The 19892-nt window shown below is 38.6% G+C and overlaps 1 protein-coding gene across 2 annotated transcripts in view; it reads right to left on the bottom strand.

Annotated features, from left to right (window-relative positions):
• The window catches only part of calb2a (calbindin 2a), a gene marked incomplete at both ends in the record, with an annotated part of 31913 nt that extends 19735 nt beyond the window's left edge, over positions 1-12178 (bottom strand). For both annotated transcript variants that reach the window (XM_079255507.1, XM_079255506.1), the window contains 4 exons: positions 5647-5727; positions 7921-8010; positions 8085-8161; positions 12085-12178. In XM_079255507.1, the coding sequence (XP_079111633.1) occupies positions 5647-5727; positions 7921-8010; positions 8085-8161; positions 12085-12178 (342 nt within the window). The remainder of the gene's footprint in view (positions 1-5646; positions 5728-7920; positions 8011-8084; positions 8162-12084) is intronic.
• Positions 12179-19892: the final 7714 nt, after the last annotated feature.

Here is a 19892-nt window from a genome sequence, read left to right on the forward strand (position 1 = left end):
CGTCATTATTTAAATTCAGTCGATCTAACATGAAATCTGCCATTTTCTTTTACTGTTTCCCCCCCGAGATATTTGGTGGAATAAATCATTTCCTTTTTCTACAGCCTTCTTAGAATGTCTTCTTGTTACTTCTTCAGTCATTTATTATTCAAAATTCAAAGCAGCACTCAAACTCAGGACATTTTTATATCAGTAGTTCCTTAAGAATCAGACTAGAGTGCTTAGCAGACAGAAAGAGAAAGTCCTTCTTTTCTTAATGTCTGAAAGGGAATTTTCACTTATGGATAATTTAAGGTGGCATCTCTTTCCATTTGCCTGCCTGAAAAAAAATTGAACCGTTTCCACACACGTGATTTCATAATGTCCCCAAACAGTATGTCAAATGTTCTTTTTTAAATCTGTTTTTAACCCCAGTTAAAACTGTAAAGTTGCTTCATGTTTTTACACATAATCTTTCACATTATATTAAAATAAAATCTATTACTGTTAGCAGGAGCGGCATCATTTTCTTAATTCTACTGATAATGACATAAATGATTCATGTTTATTTTTAAAACTACGAAAAATCACACTTTTTGTTATTTTGTACACTGCTACACGTAGACCATGTTTCATCTTTTGTCCAAGGCATACTGCTGTCTCTTAAAGAAACTGATCTGAATGGTCCCTCTGTTTTAAACAAATAAGGACGAGTTTCAGGCAGCTACCTATTTACTTGTTTAAAAGGTGGCAAACTAGCAACAAAGCAGACATTATGGAAGGGTTGTTTATTATGATGTTATTAGGGGTTGTTTGGCATTTGTTATGGTCAGGGTTCTGACATCACAGTGGATACCTGTGCATAATAAGCTAACTAACGACACTTGACAAACTTAAAATGGTGAAATGACCCAGTGGTGTGCCCACCAATCAGTTATTTTATATCCAAACCTGATGGCAATATAGTCTTTCTGTAGGTGTATGCTCCTGTTTAACTCTATCAGCTACAACAATGGTAATACTGATAAATGAGAGAAAATATTAAGTGGAAAAAATACTAATTTTTTTTTTAATGACATTAAGTTGAAATAGAGTTATATATAACAAGCTGAAAACAGCCATTTTAAATTTTCATTACTTTTCATGACAAGTTCCATGAAGTTTCTGTCACCACTTTCTCATTATCATAATAATTTTGTATCTTAATAATGCTGAGATGTCAAGTGAGATGGTATTAGTTTTATTTTCAAAGGCAAAACCTTCCCTGTTACTGCATTTCAAATAAAATATGAATTTTCTTTTTTTTCTTTTTTTTTTTTTTATTACGGGGTGTACTGTGTTTACAACCAGTCTTTTAAAAAAAAAAGAAAAAAGAAAATAATAGCTTTTGCATGTATTTGATGGACATTTATTTTGACAAATTGACAGGAAGTACTACATGTAAGTAATTTATATTAAGTGACATTAGTAATACCACTGGCGAACACCAGAGGGCAGTCAGCTGCTAGAACTAGCTACAGCCTGTAGCACTCTTTGTTTCAGTCTATCATTTAACTGTCTGTCTTAAACACAGCATTATAAAAAATCTCTGAAATTCATACATCCTCTCTCAATGTTCGCTCTCTTAAAGTGTTTTTACTTCTTTTACCATGCTGACTGCTTTTCATAACTTTTTTTTTTAGTACTGCACTTACTTTCATACTACGTCTCTTAATATGACACTAAAGGAAAATATCCCCAATATATGTGGCGTGTTTGTGGTATTATTTTTATGATAGATATTTTCCATATTTACGGCGACTGGTTAACTTAACTACAATACTTGATGCATTCGATTACATACGGATTTTGGGGCAGACACAAATTTCTATAGGGCAATAGAGTGTAATTGTAATGTATAACCACAAGAGGGAGACACATTTCATGTGTAAAATTAGACGTAAACGATTAGAAAGCTACTGCGGATGATCATTGAAAAAGAATCTTTTTTTTTTTTAAATTTTTTTGAATATAAATTAAAATAAAATTCTGACAATGTTTTGATATGTTATCAAAATACACACGATAAAAGTGAAACATCACAGTTTTGCTTAATTTCAGATTCTACTTAATGCATTCTACACTTTATGTTAAAGTACTTTTATCTCAATGTTTGTGAATTTACCTGATGCTTTATAAAAGCACTCTTAAAAAGAAAAGAGGACAAACCACAGCCTTTTGTTTTTAAGAAATGGCAGGAAATATAACACTTAAGTAATTTATCTACCTCGACCATATATGTAATTACGGGTATTTGACCACAAGAGGGCAGATAGGTTCCTCTGCGATAATAACTAGCTACAGTTCAGACTTGCGACTTTCTGCTCCAATTGGCAGTTTCATTCGGTTTCATTACCCACATCAGCCTCTGTCACTATTTCAATTTTGCTTTATTTATTTTTTTAAAATAAATTAATTTGATAAAAATTTGTGTGATTTACATTTCAGCATCCCTTCTAAGCTGGTTTCCGACTGTTTACATTTTAAGCATTTTAAGCTACAATGGAAGTAGACTGTATTTTTATTTAAATAATTTTAGCAACCAGTTATCCAAATTACAGTGAAAGTTGCCCCAACAAAATCATGTTATCAACAGTATTCTATCATTTTGATCCATACTGTACTTAATTTGGGATGTAATTTTGATATATGGCCACATTTCATTCATAAAGTTTTAAAAACAACCACAGACCTACTTCTGATGAGCGCCTAAAAATTCATTTTTTAAATACAGCTACTATTTTCTTAAATCTTTTTGTCTGATATAATCATACTAACATAAAACTAAGAGCTATGGCAAAGACAGCTAGCTTTCTTGGCAGTGCGGGGTGAAAGAAGGGAATGTATTGATTTATTCATTTTTTAAAATAACGTGACATAAATGCTATGAATCTTTAAGGGGAGATTTCAAGTAAACAGAGTCAGCAGTTAATTAAAATAGGAAAGTAGATTGAATCATGAATGTGAATTAAAAGTAATGGGTTATAATGCCCTTTGTGGTTTAGGACCATAAGTTACAAAAATGGCTTTTTCAAGACTTTTATTTTGAAGTATTGGGAGTATGTAAAATACATATTAAACTTATCTAACTTATCTAACGTGACTCTTTCTAACCACCAGGGGCCAACAACAGTTTCAGGCTTCAGGCTAGTGAGTTAGCAGTTTTATTCCCTGTTTCCTTTATCAATATTCATCAATATTTTTATGGGGTTTTTTTTAAAATGAGAATTCTGCGTGGTTTACATACATTTTTTTTTTTTTTTTAAATCTTGTTTTACCCTGACGTTTACATTTAAAGCATTTAAACCGGAAGTACCCTCTAACTCATGGAAGGAAATGTTACTAAAAAGGTGCAGTTAAATGTCGGTGATCTAATCTTGATGTTCTTTCTCAGCAATTTTAGCAAATGATAAACTTAAATGAATAAATATTGCCCTTGAGTACAAAAAAAATGTTTTAAACAATTGTCTATCATAGGGATACAAAATCTATTGCCGTTGTGATGTAGTTACATAATTTGATAAATATCGTTTGAAATGATCGCAGAGCTACTTCGAGTACTTCTAAGGTGTAAAAATTTCTGATAAGTCTTTTGGCTCATATAAAGTTATATTGAGTTATAAGGATACAGTTACCTAACTTACTTGGAAACACCATAAGGAAAAAGAAGGAATTTGTATTGCTATGAAATGTAACATTACTGCTGTAAATAAAAATGGAGAGAGTTCATCAAGCTAACTTTGTTTTTTTGTTTTCCAAATGGTAAACCTTGCTTTTCCTGCACTCCAAATTCCCTCACATCCTTGAATTCGACTAAGCAGTATTGAAAAAATGAATGTAAGAGGGCAGCTTCTGAAGCCCATATTTGTGTCTGGCCGTGGTAATTATGTTTACAAGCCTTTTTAAAAACCTTTTTCAAGACTTTTATTCCGAAGGTATTACAGGAAGTGAAATACAAATAAGTTGTCAAGCTTGATTATACATGTAATTATCACCTGCAACCACCAGGGGGCGGACCAGTGCCACTGTGATTACAATTAGCAACAGTTCGTAGCATTTGTGTTTTGTGTTTGCAGTTTCATTCTCTATTCCTTCTACCTTTCATGGTCACTACGTCAGTAGTGTTTTTTTTTTAAATGAAAAAACTCGTTTAGCATTTAGCACATGTTTACATTCCAAAAATGATAATCGCGATACTGCATACATGAATTGTACTGTACTGTCTGAGGTCGCTAGAGAGATGTGGTTTAGGGTTCATCTTTGATGATTTCCTTATAATGATTCACTTTCTCAGTAATCCCAGCTGCTGGTTAACCTGATTAGAAGAAAAATTGTCCATTTGTTTGTTTAAAAGCAACTTTTTTATACCATGATGTTAAACGGAATCAAGTGGGATTGATGTAGTTTTATTTTAAATGAACCAACAGGATGTTTAACATTGCTAACTTTTCATAAGTTGCAAATCATGCCTGAAGTAAATTAAACATAATTAAAAACAACAATTACATTGTTGGTTAACCCTGTTGCAGTGCTGTCAGATTCACTTCCAGATAGTGGAACCACCGATGAACCTTTTTACATGTTGGACACTGGCCAATGTGAACTCCACAATGTGCTTTGTGCTGGGTTTTTTTCTGATTTGAATTGTATTTTGTTATTTTATTGTTATTATCGTGATATTGTTCCTTCTGGGTTTGATATACAGAAATAAAGTAAAGTAAATTAAATGGAGTTTGCAGAAAACATTTATTTTATATCCACTATTAGTCAAACGTTAAACACTTTCCTATCAGATTTAATGGGAGAGTGTGTCCAAGCTTTGTGACCTTGTAGACCATTTGCACACACAAAACGACTATAAAACACGTTAATGGTAGGGCTTTTATTCCTGTCTTTAACTTTTAAAGCAGAATCAATCATTTTCTTTCACGCTCAGATCGACATTTTTATTCTGCATGTCAGCAGGTGTACAAATCCCTACACTCCAGTCCAGTAACAACTCAGATGTTGCCTGCATACTGACATTTTATCTTTGGAGTACCATTTACATCCTAAGTAATTAACATCGACCAGTTACTGATTGTGAAACAGCAAAGCCAACAGTTCACATAAAATTAGCTGAATCTTCCAAAGCCGTACTTGTTCTCTGTGGAAGCTGCACTGAGTATCGCGGCTGCAACACTGCAAGCAATTTCCTCTTATCTGTTTACATGCACATTTTTACTTTTCAAGAAAGTATCGTTTCCTTAGTTGTCATACAACTCCCAGTTTACACTTAAAATAGCATATGGCTTTCCCAAGTCTTAACATCAGACATGTGCAGCCATGTGCGATTGAGGGCAGCAGTGTGCATCTTTTATTCCAGACTTCATGTCACTAATTGCTGCACCTTCAACAATCCAGAGGGAATTAACCCATGAAATTAGCTGGTAGGTAGGAGTGAAAACATACAGGCTGTCCACAGTTGACTGACTCTGGTTAATGATAATTTATTGTGAAAAAAAAACACTTCTGCAACAAAAGAAGAATCCAAACCTAACAAATGGACCTTGAAGAGCAGCTGCTTTGCATGAATAAATAAACAGATAAATATAAATACTCCATGAATATTTAGAAACCAAATCTTACCGCCATAAACTCAGCGCTGGAGCTGACAAACTGTCTGAAGCAGAGCAAGAAGTTCTCTTCAGTTGGGAGAATCTGGGCCAGCTGTGGGGAGAAACGACGGGAGTGGTGAGAACAAGATGGTGGAGTTGATGTACTGGGAAAAAAAGATGGAGAGTGGAGAGCTTTTTGTCTGCAAAGCCTCAAAATGGCCAAGTGAGGCATAAATAATACAGAGCTGTAGCCTCAGAAGCCGCGGCTTAAGTTAAAAATATTTATTAGATATCATGGTGGTTTGGACAAAGACTTAACGGTGGATATTCATCCAATACATCGAGCTGATATTTCATTTTCCAAGCCAGCAGCAGATAATTGATACAGCAGAAACCCTTTCTCTCATCTTCCCTTTATTCCAGCCTGAAAACGGAAAATTGGGGGACTATCTCCCACTGATGCTTCAGAGACCATCACGAAGATCGATTGTATCTTAAGCCTCTCAGAATGTAGTTTTGGCTCTGGAAATAATTTTTTTCTTCCTTTTCACAACAAAGAGAAGAAAAACATCTTGTAAAGTTTGTTGTAGTTTACTGTGGAAATGGATTTTATTCTGAAATCCAGACAAAAGCAAGCAGATTGTAGCTAAAAGATATTTAAAAAAAAAAAAAAAAAAAAAGCTTGAATGTGTTTACATCAGAGAAAACTGCTCATTTCTCAAACAAACATGTTTTATTATATGTCACTCATGGCACAAGGTATTGGGTAACTTGTGCTGAGAAAGTTCTTCTGGTTTTTGCAAACTCTATTAAATACAGACCTGTAAGCATCCAGGAAGCAACATGAGCTGACCAACAACTAGCTGAAATGAAATCAGTAAAATTATACCGTGTTGTTTTGCTTGCTTTACATGAAGAGTTTCCCTGATTTACTTTTGGTTTTCTCAACAATGAACAGAACAAACTTCTCTCAGAAACTTTAAATGATCATAATAATAAAAAATAACTTAATCAAAGTCTAGTTAAGACAAGAGGTTTTTTTATTCCAGTAAAATGTCTTCCTGAACTTTCTGAAGTGCATTGGATTTAATCTGAGTGTGATCAGACTCTACCCACCAAGTTTCCAACTTTCAAACATGCGCTGGCGGGAAAAACTGGTCACATGTCGGTCCAAACTCTAAACTAACATCTGAGCCACTTCAACAAAATGCAAGTGAAAAATAAATAAATAAATAAACATAAAAAATTAATAAATAAAAGTGGACTGCCTGCAGCACGACATGGCAACACCTGCAACCACCTGGACAGTCGCACTTAAGGCGTCCTCTACCGTTTGATTCTCGCTTGTGTCGCTTTTAGATGTAAGTCGCTTTGGAGAAAAGACTGCTCAAAGACTGGAGAATAGAATAGAATAGAATAGAATAGAATAGAATAGAATAGAATAGAACAGCAGAGTTGCTTTAATGGACAAGCAACAATTTATAGAAAATGGTGTTTTGGCCATCTTACATGGATTTTGGATGACTGAAGGAACTGGAACTATTTTTTAAAGCCATGGCAACGCCACCCGGAGGATTCCTCCTGCTTGTGTAAGAGCGATGTCATTTCTTTTGTTCTCAACACCTGAAGTTGGTCGACATTTCAGTTCTAGCAGTCAACGTCATCATAAATCTACAGGTTACAAGTTATTTTATTGTGACCAGTTAACGTCTAAAACGGCAGTTCTGACATTTTGTTAAGTGCAACAGAATCAACATCTTTTTCTTTCTTTGATCTGATTGGCTGATGATGGCGGCGGTAACAGATGTGCCATCCAGTATTTTGTTACCTGACTGTTCACAAACGGTCTCAAAGCATCTGTCCCATCAGGTTGGAACCAACTGAACAAACATCCGCTTTGCTCTTTACAGCGTTTTGCTCCAGTTTCTGGCTGCAGCTTTTATCTGACAACCAACCGTCACACATCAGAGTAAATCTTTGTTTCCAGCTGCTGTCCGCCACCTGCAACACATCTGCAAGAAACTTCTGGAGGACTTGGCATTATTCTAGCTGGACGTACAAGGAACTGTGGTTTTTCTCCACCTCTAGTTGACGTGTTGGATTAGAGCTGAGAGATCGTGTGAATCTGAATGGTCGGGATTATGTCTCTGTATAGATTGATGAGGCCTTCTTTTTATGCTTTGCTCTGTTGTTTCCACTCATTACATCAGACTTAGCCAGCTGGCTTCAACACATATAGTGGCATCTTTTTTTCAAACTATTGGCTAACAGGTGCCTTTTCCATGACGGCCAACGCAGAACTTACCTCTGACATCTCAATGCGTCCATCTTTGTTCTTGTCAAACTTCTGCATGAACTCCTTCATCTTTTCTCTGAAGATGGGGTTTGAAGGGTCCTGAAAACAGATGATGAGTAAAACAGCAGTCATCAGCGTTTGAACTGGGATGAACGGGTTGTTCCCGAACTCACCACGCCTGCTCCTCTCCGGGCAGTCTCCAGCTCCCTGAAGAAGTTCTCCAGCTCCTTTCCTTCAATGTAGCCGTTACCTGCAGCAGGGACACACCACAGCTGCACGTCATCACATCGTGTTGAAGAAAAGATGCTGTTAGAAGCATAAACATGTGCAGATCTGGTCACAGTGTCACGTAGATCCCACCGTGGCTTCATTTTGTCCTGGTATTTATTCAAACATGAGCTCCTTTCCTTGTATCTCCTCCTTTCTGTCTAATAGATTACACTATTGACTGACACAGTGCAAACTGATCACTCCTTAAAGACTGTATTCACCGGACTGCAGACTTTAAATACAAAACGTCTCTTCGTCTTCGAGGTGGTGACCCTCACAGAGCTTCAGTCATCGTGCAGAGAGCAGTCGTGCATTTAACAGGAATCTTATCAAGATATGGAAACACAGCAAAGCCATCAGTTTCAACCTGAATTTACTTTTGTAAGAAGAATGAGAGCTTCCGAGTGAGATGGTCGTTATCCTGAGAAGAAATCAGATATCTTGGATGTTGTCATGACAGATTTATCTGGTATGGCTGTAAAGTGGATTTTCTTTCTCTCATATCTTGTTTTATTTTTATTCCTGGTGTTCTGTTGCCCTGACAGCTCCCATTCAGACAATAAATGAGTGTGCATGTTTCATCCAGGTAGTATGCGCGCCTGTGCCAATATTCTATCAAGAAGCGTGCTGAATGGCTGGACAGATGGCTCCAAACAATGTGACTAGCTGCTTCAATAAAACCCTGGAAGGCAGAGCTGCCTCATTAAACTCTAACAAAGATTATTATGCCTTCCTCTTCCTCTCTTCTCCCTCTTAACGCGCCGTCTCTTTCTGACATTTTCGATCTAACTCCTTTCTTTATCCAACCAACATCTTAGTCTTCTTTGTTCTGTCCATGGAAATGTGTGTGTGTGTGTGTGTGTGTTTGTGCATACACACATGCATTTCTCGGTGAGCTTATCAGAACTCATGAATAAAAACTCGGCTGTTTCAGTAAGTGGGACAGTGAAATGCCTCATTGCAATCAAGTCTCTCTCCTGTGGGTCTGATTGACATTTGGCATTCTGAAAGGAAATGGCTCACTTGATAATTAAACAAAGTAAGAAGCGATGAACTACAAAGCAAACTAAATAAACTCACAACAGAAATAGATTCAGAAGAAGATCATTCTGTTGTACAGTTAATGCATGCAGCAGTGTATCCATACACCCGTTACATTTGTGCAAGACAGCATCTGCTGGCTTTTTCTCTTCCCAGCCTTTAAAACCATGACATATCTTCCTTTTTCCCCCTTTTAATTAAACGTATAAAGCACTGCAGTCTGATTGGAGTGTGTCCATGTTGCACCAAACTGTCCCAAATTTATGCATTGGCCACATTTGCAGCATTTTCCAGCTTATTATTTAAAAAAAAAAAAAAATCAGTTTTACACATCATTGTGAGTTTTTGTTTTGCAGCAACTTCACATCATATCAAATACAGTGTCGTTTCTGCACATGCACTCCAGTCATGCACAAAAGGTGAACAAACAGTTGGTGAAAATACACACTTTAGGCTTCTGCGCCACAGTCTCAGGAGAATCTGCTAAAAAAGCTTTATTTCTGGTTTTGATGCAAAAATTTGACCCCAGCACGCTAAAAACCTGAAAGTGGGCAAGTTGTGCACGGCGAGTGCATGTCTGAAGCGCACGTAAAGTGCATTTGCCTTTCAAAGGAGAGTGCTGCCCTGTCTATTTAAATATTTTGTGCAGAGATCACTGCTGGGTCCGTTTGGAAGGCAGGTTTTCCACGATGTCTGATAATCCACTGCAAAACGCTCTATAATTAGTAACTGCAACTTTTTCTTTTGCTGCTTTGAAGGGAAGGAAGCGGAAGGCTTGATGGAGACAGAAGAGAGAGATGAGAAGCGCGTGGAACAGAGGAGCTTCAGAGTGATGCAATCCAGCTGAGACCTGATCCTGGGTCAGCAGGGGAATATGTGCTTTCATCATCTGTGGGTGCATCTCCTCCTGTGTATTTTTATCTGCAACTCAACAATGTTTACTCAATCTGAGAAAACAAATTAGCTCTCCTTACTTTCCGTGGAGCCGGGAGACTCTCCTGGTAATTAGAGGAGAAACCAAACACTGTAGCCAAATCTGTGGACGCTCACTGGTACTATTTATTTTGCAAAGTGGCTCCTTGCAAACCACGGTATGAAAAACAGCTCAGCACTGGGGACAGACAACACCTGGGCCAGTAAAACCAACAACAGATACATCACTTTTCTTTGCACACTGACTAATTTCTAGGAAATCAGCTGCTGAGGCTCCTGCCCCACCCAACACTTCATCCCACCTTAATTTCCCAGAGAAAAATGTTTCAGCTTGGGTGCCGGTGTCAAAACAGATCACGCTGACAGCCAATTCCCAGGAGCTGGTGTCAAGCATGGAAGTGAAACACACTTGCTTTTCTCCAGGTGGGACGCAGACATGTTACCTGAGCAGCCATCACACATATATATCTGAGATGAATGTTATGTCTTAATTGTTCCTGGTATTTTTTTACAATAACTTATTTAACGATTCAATGCATATTTTTTTTATTCCCAGCATCATAGTGAGATTAATGGTGGCCCGGCTGCTGTCGTGCCGAACAACTTTGCTTTGCCACGAGGAGCTCTATGGAGTCAAGGTTGTAAAGACATCAAATGTTTTCATCTCAGACTAATCATGAATCAGAAACTCTGGTCTGTGAGGCCCACTTCTCTGCAGGTTTTAGATGTTTCTCTGCTCCAACACACCTGATTCAGATGAACAGACTGGTGCAGAACTCGACAACAAGCTGTCGGAGAACCATTTCAACCGATGCAGGTGTGTTGCATCTAAAACCTTCAGGATACGGTCCCTCCAGGACCGGAGCTGCTCATTCCTGCGGACCACTTTATCCATGATGGACTCACATGAAACAGAGGAAACTGCCTCTAAATGAACACATCAGACTGGGAGCATACATAGAAACCTTTCCAGACTGAGATAAAAAGATTAAACTGGCAGATCTAAAGCTCTCAGCCACCAGGAGGGATTCTTGCTGATAAAAGGACGTGTGTGACTGTGTAGAGATGGGATGCAGATAAATTAGTTCCACAGATCAATTTTCCGTTTCCAGAAGTCACATCACGTCGATCAGTTTTTAAGCAAGGCAGTCTGAACAAGGGCACAACCTCCTGGCAAGTACCTGAAGATAAAACTTCAAAAAGCCTGTCTATTTCTAGAAGCTTATCATTAAAAGTATCATCACTAATGTAAGATAACTCTGTCATTTATGTAGATATCTAAATCATCCTAAAGCAAAAGTCAAATGGAAAACTGAACAAGTTCCACTGAAATCCAGCTTTAATGAGTGCGTAAAAACCGCGCCATGAGAAAGTACTCCATGTTCCATGGCCGGTGCGCGCAATGTGCGCGCGGCAGATTACCCCCAAACCCCGCTTCAGTCTCTGTTTACTTTACAGTTTACAGTTTAAACCATATTTAGACTGATGTATGTTAAATGCAACATGTGTATTTGCCATTTCTGATAAATGACGCATGAAAGAGTTTGGATGGCGGGAGATCATCTCCAAAGCAAGAAGCTGGAAAAAATGTTTCTGTATAAACTACTTTATTCTGATCCATGAATGTCAGCAAAAATAATCCATTTATTCCTAAAAATGTTTCCATGAAAGTGTCTGTAATGTCTGGAGAAGTGACTTTACATATATTTTAAACATCAATGTTTACATCTCTTCTCTAAAACTGCAAAATGCATTTTCGTGTCAAAATAAGACACAGAAAATAAGACAGAAAAAATTGTATTTATTAGATTATACGTTTTCTCATTTAGTATTAATTAACAATAAATAATTATTTATTGAGATTTTATTCTAAAGCTGCCACTTGGATATTCTAAAAAAGGATTTGAATCAACTTTCCACAACTCCTACCGTCTACGTCGAAATGTTTCCAGATGTCCAGGAACTGGGACGCGGTGACCTCGGCCAGGTGCAGGTGAGGAGGCTGCTGCGCTTTGTTTGCCATGGTGATGCTCTCTACTGATGCTGCTGCAGGTCAGACGCCAGAAAAAAATCCGCTGCTAACTTTTCAGTGTCTCTTGCTCCAAACACAGCCCACACTGTGGCCCCTGCGCGCCGCACGCTGCTTTTTAACGCCGGCGCAGGGGCGGCAGCGCCGCTGCATCGCCGCTGGGGGCGCGCGGACACCGGCTGCATCCATCTGAGTCAGCGTCTCTGTGCGCGCGCGCGTGTGTGTGTGCATGCGCAAGTGTGCTGCCAAGCTTGAGGTAGCTGTGTGATAGGACGTCTTGGGCACTGCAGTGGACGGGATGAAGCGTGTGTGTGTGTGTGTGTGTGTGTGTGTGTGTGTGTGTGTGTGTGTGTGTGTGATGCAGATGGATCTACGGTTCTGTTGTTGCATCAGTCTTCTGCTGTAGCCTCCCCCTGTGCAAGATGTTTGATCTGCTGCATTTGCATGAGTTCTCCTATTTCTATGAGCACATAAAAGTATGCATGTGTGTTTTAAGCCTTCATGTTACACGCGTGTCTGAGCCGTGTGTGCGTGCGTGTGTGTGAGGCTTCACAGACTTAATTAGAACTCACACACTAATCACATTTCCCACACAGCCTCCAGCCAGCAGTGATTAGCCCACATAACAAATGGTAGAGGGGAGGGGTGGGGGTCTTTTTGTGCAGAAGGGAAAGACAGAGATCCACACACACACACTCATCGCTCATTTACAGCAAGAGGTCATCATTTTCAAGACAAAGTAATAATAGTGCAATAAGCAGGAGGGCAAGTGTCCCTGGAGGCATCATGCTGCTTCTGGGTGAGAAAAGCAGTGAAATTTAATCATATTTGGACTCTTTCATGAAATCTTGTGGGGAGAACTGGACGTGTTTAACAGTTCAGCAGATGTTTTAGTTCTTCACACTCAGATTTAGTCAAATTCACTGATTCATGCCAGCAAACAAAACTAACGTCCTGCAAGGTTCATTATGTGACGTGTGGTGTGTATTGCTTTGTTGATTTACTGATTGCATTTGGCTTTTCTTGTCATAACATAATGCGAGTTCCTCCAGAAAGATGCGACTGAAAGAGGTGCTGCACGTGAGAATTAGCTCCGTTACGTCAAGAAAGCACAAAAAGCTGCAAAAGCAGGATGGACAACCCACTTTTATAAGCTCAGAGAAAGGGGACTTAATGTGGAAAATACAAATCTAATGTAATGTGTTAAAGCGGCAGGGGCGCCACCAGGAATTTTAGGCCGTATGAAAGAAAACTGCATAGACCCCACCACTGGATCGCAAATTTTAGATTTTTTTTTTTAACCTTTAATCACTTCAAGTTGATAAAAAAAAAAAAAGCTTTTCATGGGAATAATAAAGATATAGGGCTGTGTTTAACCCTTTATGGGGCACTTTGTTTCCTTTCATATTCAGCATGAAATGTTTTTTTTTGTTGTTGTTAATGTAACAACAGAATGAAGGTCGTGGTTCATACCAGAAGGACAATTTTAGATTAAAATATCTAATTTGAAGGTATTTCATTGAGTGCCCTATAAAGGGTTAAATCACAGTGAATACATCTAACTAGGTTATTTTAATATAAATGGTTTATCAGTTTATATTACTGCTGTGTTGGATTACAACCTTTGAAAAAAGGTATTTATTATTTTAAATGAAGGTTTAATGATTTTCTTATATAGTTTGTACATCTTTTTGGGCCCCCATCAAGTCATGGGGCCCTTAGGATCTCCCTTGGTTTGCTGTTTGCATTTCATATTTCTGGTGTTATGAATCAATTTTTGAGTTCCAGCTGAAAATTTAGTCAAATATTTCAAACGATGGAGTGAAAACAGTGATGATGCATGGCTGAACTTGACCTGTCACATCTCCACAGAGGTGGAGCAGTGTTGTCCAGCTCCACCCTGCATGCTGGTACAATGCTGACAAGCAACTGGCAGCTGACTGGTTTTGGAAGCAGCACGTGAGAGTCAGCAGAGACTTTCCTTCGCTGGCGCTGGTCCTTGTGCTTGTACGAGTGACAGAACAGGGCAGCATCACTGCCGTCTCACAGAGGTCATGATAGAGCTGTGTGTGTGTGTGTGTGTGTGAAATGACAACAAAGAAAAGGAGTGAATATGTAATGGTGTTTAGGAGTGTAAACTCAGCAGCTGTCCTGCTCCGTTTCCTCAGCTTCTCTTTGCTCCCTGGAAGAATCGATAGAAGACCCTATATGCTCAGTTGGCATGGCGACAATAGATAGATCAACATTACATTACAGATGAGGCATGTCGTCAGCCGGTGGGACTGTGGAGTGAGAAACACACTCCATGCATCCGTATTTCTGTGCCTTGAGCTTTCCACTCCTTCCTAAGCTGGTAGTCTGATATTTGCATCAACATGTTTGTCGTTTTTTCCCCCCATGTTTAGTTGTGAGGTGTAAACACAAACAGACTCGTGTAGCTGTTGTTTTTCTTTTTTAACTGCTTGCTTCATTTGTATGAATATTTCAGCCCCACAGCAGGCTGCACCGCTACATGCTGAATGAATTATGTAAGAGAAGGGCACCAGGCACGGTATAGCCATTTCCATTTCATCTCAATCTTATAGCGACTTCATCTATTTGAGGTGTGTTTAAAGTGAAAGATTGACGGAGATACAGGCAGTGTGTGGGTGTGTAGATGAGGTGTGTGTGTGTTGTTGGCAGGAGGGTGTCTGCCTTTATCTCCCTCTTCTTCTATCCTCATTATTGCTGGAAGTGGAAGAAACTCCTTTTCACCTTGAACACAAGTTTCATATTGACTCATTTTGTGCCATACATTCACACACACACACACACACACACACACACACACACACACACACACACACACACACACACACACACACACAAACACAAACATGTGCACTCATCTGTGGCAGGAAACACCAGTATCCAGATGTCATCTGCATTCTTTTTTATTTTATTCAACAGCAGCAACATTTGGCATGAAAATTAATTGCTTTATTATGTACTTCATTATGTAAGTGTTCTGGGTTTCAACCTGAGACCTGGATACAGTCAGTAGGACTAAACTGAACATGAAAAACAGGCAAAAATAGTACAAACATGAGGAAGATTAGATGACAGAGTTGTTTGTGTACATAAAATAGCACCAAGTAAGTCATACATTTAGGCATTTTGTTATTAAGAGAAGATACACCCATGGAAGGAAGTGGAACTAACCCATAAGACTTCTATCAGCCTCTCGATGCTCTGACTGATACAAATGGCCAATGAAATGCACTGCTGATCTTGGGTTTATCCGACCTTTCCCACTTTAATGAATGAGTTGGCCGAGGGAGGCTGGCAAGTGGTTCATGATCAGTGCAGCATAGACTGAAAAGCGCAGGTCCAGGTATTATAACTCTCCCTGATATCACAGCATGGCCATCTCTTCAGGTCCTAATAAAACACAACCAGACACTGCGGCGACACAAAGACACGTCACAACTGTTCGACTTCATCAGCATTCCCACATTCATGCCAGATCAGATGATGTGTTTTCAGTGATTTATTAGATAAATATACATTGGTTGATTTATGAGTGGATTAAAGTCAGGGGCTTTTTTCTATTACTGGACGAGCATTTAGGATAAGATTTAAAATAACTCAATTTGTTATCATTATTCGCTAATAAATAAATAAATCTCATATACATATTAACATAATTTTTCTACATATGAACTCTTTTCTGATGTAAGTATTAGGGCTGTGACGATATGCTTTTGTCCCCATTCGATTTGATTACGATTTTTTGGGTGCCGATTCGATTTAAATTGTGATTTCCTGATTTCCTGGAAAACAAAATAAATCTATAAAACTTTTTTTTCTCATCATTTTATTTGATTTCAATGAGGGAAAAAAACAACACAGTAGTCAGACCATCATTCTGCTGCTATCACGCCCCAGAAGACAAGTTAAAAGATCAATAAAAACAATAAAAATGACCAAAAAAAAACTAATGGATTATTTTTATTTAGTTGGAAAAAAAAATAGATTTTTTTTAACAAAAAAAAAATCAATTTTATAATTGTGAAGCAAAAAATCCAGAATTTGATTCGATTTTCCCACCCCGAGTAAGTATTAGGGGCTGGGAAAATCAAATCAAAAGATCGAAAATTGGGTCTTTGCTTCACAACTTTAAAATCGATTTTTTTTGGTTAAATAAATCGATTTTTTTTTCAATCTAATAAAAATAATCCATTATAAAAATTTTGTCATTTTTATTGTTTTTATTGATCTTTAACTTGTCTTCTGGGTGGTTATAGCAGCAGAATGATGGTCTGACTGCTGTGTTGTTTTTTTCCTCATTGAAATCAAGAAATATTACGAGCAAAAAAATAAGTTTTTTACTTTTATTTTGATTTTATCTAGAAAAATCGGCAACATCAAAGAATTGTGAGAATCACAAATTAAATTGAATCGGCACCCAAAAAAATCGGAATCAAATCGGGACAAAAGCGTATCGTCACAGCCCTTGTAAGTATATTGCAGATATACCAACACTGATTATTAGGAAAATATTCTTTTTTGTGCAAATTTAACAGCAAGCATTAATATTCTCTGTAAACAGCATCATCATTTTTCTGTGTTCGTAGCGATACATTTCTTTAGATACATGCCATGGTCAGTTCGTACACACACAACGTTCCAAATTTCCCCATTTGGGCCTTAAGGTCCAAACTTCACCATTTGAGCCTTAAGGTCCAAACTTCACCATTTGGGCCTTACAGGTCCAAACTTCACCATTTGGGCCTTAAGGTCCAAACTTCACCATTTGGGCCTTACAGGTCCAAACTTCACCATTTGGGCCTTACAGGTCCAAACTTCCCCATTTGGGCCTTACAGGTCCAAACTTCACCATTTGGGCCTTAAGGTCCAAACTTCACCATTTGGGCCTTAAGGTCCAAACTTCCCCATTTGGGCCTTAAGGTCCAAACTTCCCCATTTGGGCCTTACAGGTCCAAACTTCACCATTTGGGCCTTAAGGTCCAAACTTCCCCATTTGGGCCTTAAGGTCCAAACTTCACCATTTGAGCCTTAAGGTCCAAACTTCCCCATTTGGGCCTTAAGGTCCAAACTTCCCCATTTGGGCCTTACAGGTCCAAACTTCCCCATTTGGGCCTTAAGGTCCAAACTTCACCATTTGGGCCTTACAGGTCCAAACTTCACCATTTGAGCCTTAAGGTCCAAACTTCCCCATTTGGGCCTTAAGGTCCAAACTTCACCATTTGGGCCTTAAGGTCCAAACTTCCCCATTTGGGCCTTAAGGTCCAAACTTCCCCATTTGGGCCTTACAGGTCCAAACTTCCCCATTTGGGCCTTACAGGTCCAAACTTCACCATTTGGGCCTTACAGGTCCAAACTTCCCCATTTGGGCCTTACAAGGGTCCCTTTTCTCCCAACTTCACCCAACTTTACATACAGGTGTCCCATCTCACCATATCAAAGAGTAGTGGTTATCTAACCCTCCTAATGTTTCCTAATATATACTGAGTGTTTATACCAGGGGTGTCCAAGTCCAGTCCTGGAGATCTACCATCCTGCAACCTTTAGATGCAACCCCTGTCCAGCACAGCTGAGTCAAGTAGCTGAATTCCTCTTCTGCATGTCGTTCAGCTCTGCAGAGGCCTGCTGACGAGCCACTGTGTTGGAGAAGGGTTGCACCTAAAACCAGCAGGATGGTAGATCTGGAGGACCGGACTTGGGCACCCCTGGTGCAGCAAACTCTACCTATGATCCCTAAAAGAAGAGGGCCACCATATTTCTGCATTATTTATCGACAGAACCAAAAGACAGAAATTGGGTTTTGGCTTAAGCTGATGTAATCATCTAGTCATTCTGCAGGGCTGAAGAGATGCATTGGATGACAATGAGACCAATCGGACTTGAGCCCCAAAACAGTACAGGTGCACAGCTTATAACCTGTGTGTCTTGATATGATCCAGAGCAGCCGGACCAAGGACAAAGGGGAATTACTGGGTTTGGGATAATGTCTTCCAAATACATTTTTAAACATGTATGAAGTATGTAGTACACAGAATAAAGCTCAGTGAAGTTGCTCATTACATGTACAGCTGTGCGTTCATTAGCATCAGTAGCATAAAGTGGGAATAAAATCTTCAAGCCTTACATTTATGCACAGTCTGCATATAATCCAATATGCAGATTAAGCCAGAGAGGTCAAACATTTTCTCTGCTGATCAAGTCAGACACCGCTGGGACCAAAACCAGCCTGCAGCACTGATGTCAGGAGGGAAATATATAGCGGTGGCTGTGCAGTAGCCACCACTACATAATCCTATCACTGTTATTGATCTGCAATGTTGAGTCTCTGAGAGGGGAGTAAATAAAACAATGGAATAATATACATCATGATCTAAATTTGGATAAAAACCTGATTAAAATTCAGACAAAAACACAAAAGTCAATAGGTCACCCTCAGTATTTAGTCATGCTCATTAAGTGTCATTAATAAAAAGTTCTGCTTCTCCACATTTCCTTTTCCAGTTTTACAGAAGTGTTTGGCATGCAGTGCTTATTATTTAAAAAGTCCTGTTTTAGCTGCCTTCTAGCTGTTCGTCGTAACTTATCACCTCGCCGTAATGAGGTAGATGAGTCCAGCAGCGCCGCGTTAGTGGCCTTTAACATCACTACTGAATGTGGTGGCCAGCAACACCAATATCATCTGAAATGATCTGATTATAAAAGTAGATGTTGCTACAACACAGAGACTGAAAATGCCTTTTAGTGCAATTCTATGGAATTTTTTATGGTGTCATTAGCTAAATGCATGCTTTTTGATCATTGTGGTTCTCTATGTGTATGTGTGTGTGTGTGTGTGTGTGGTGTGTGTGTGTGTGTGTTTGCACTTTTGGCTAAAAAAACAAGATGTGGAGAGTGTAGTGAAAAGCTGAAATGTACATTTCAAACCAGCAGGTTTGAGCTGTTTTTTTAATCAAATCAACGTCGTCTTTGAGATTCAAACTAATGCAAATATTTAGTTCCTGAAGTGAATGTTTCAGTAAAATTAAAAATCTAGGTAGGTAAGTAAAAGGCCAATGGACCCACATACGAACCTTCTTATTAAAAATAAGTTGGAAAAACTGTACTTTTATTCTCTTGTTTCCGTTCACTTCTTTACTTTTGCTTTGACGTTTGGTTGGATGGAAGTACCAGACCTTCTTCGTTTCAGTCAACCCAGTTTCTTGGTTAGGTTTATAAGAAAAATGTCTTCATTTATTCGGTAAGTTTTAGGAAAAGATTGAGGTTTGGTTTAAAATGTTGCAGTGATTGAGCTGGAAATGTCACTATTTTACTGTTTACCCAGCATATTGGGAAGTGATCTGAAAGGCTGCTGGGCTGATTTTTTAACCCAGAAGTCCTGACGAAACTGCAGAATATGACACCACTGGAGTGGAAACAGACTTTTATATCCAGCCCCTCAGTGAAATATCCTAGAAACCTTCAACCAGGAAGGACAGAAAAAGAAGTTTTTTTTAGCCTGGTATTACTCTTGTTTGTACAGTTGTGCTCATATTTATTCATACCTTTCATTAAAGAAGGGGAAAAAAACAGCTAAAATAAGCTGAAACTGACTAAAGTAATAATAAATAAAAATTTTATGAAAATTGTGACATTATTTTCTAATTCTGGTTCAATGGAAATATTTTTTTAAAAAAAAGCAAAC

The sequence above is a fragment of the Telmatherina bonti genome, assembly GCF_933228915.1.
Source record: "Telmatherina bonti genome assembly, chromosome: 2".
NCBI classification, from domain to species: Eukaryota; Metazoa; Chordata; class Actinopteri; order Atheriniformes; family Telmatherinidae; genus Telmatherina; species Telmatherina bonti.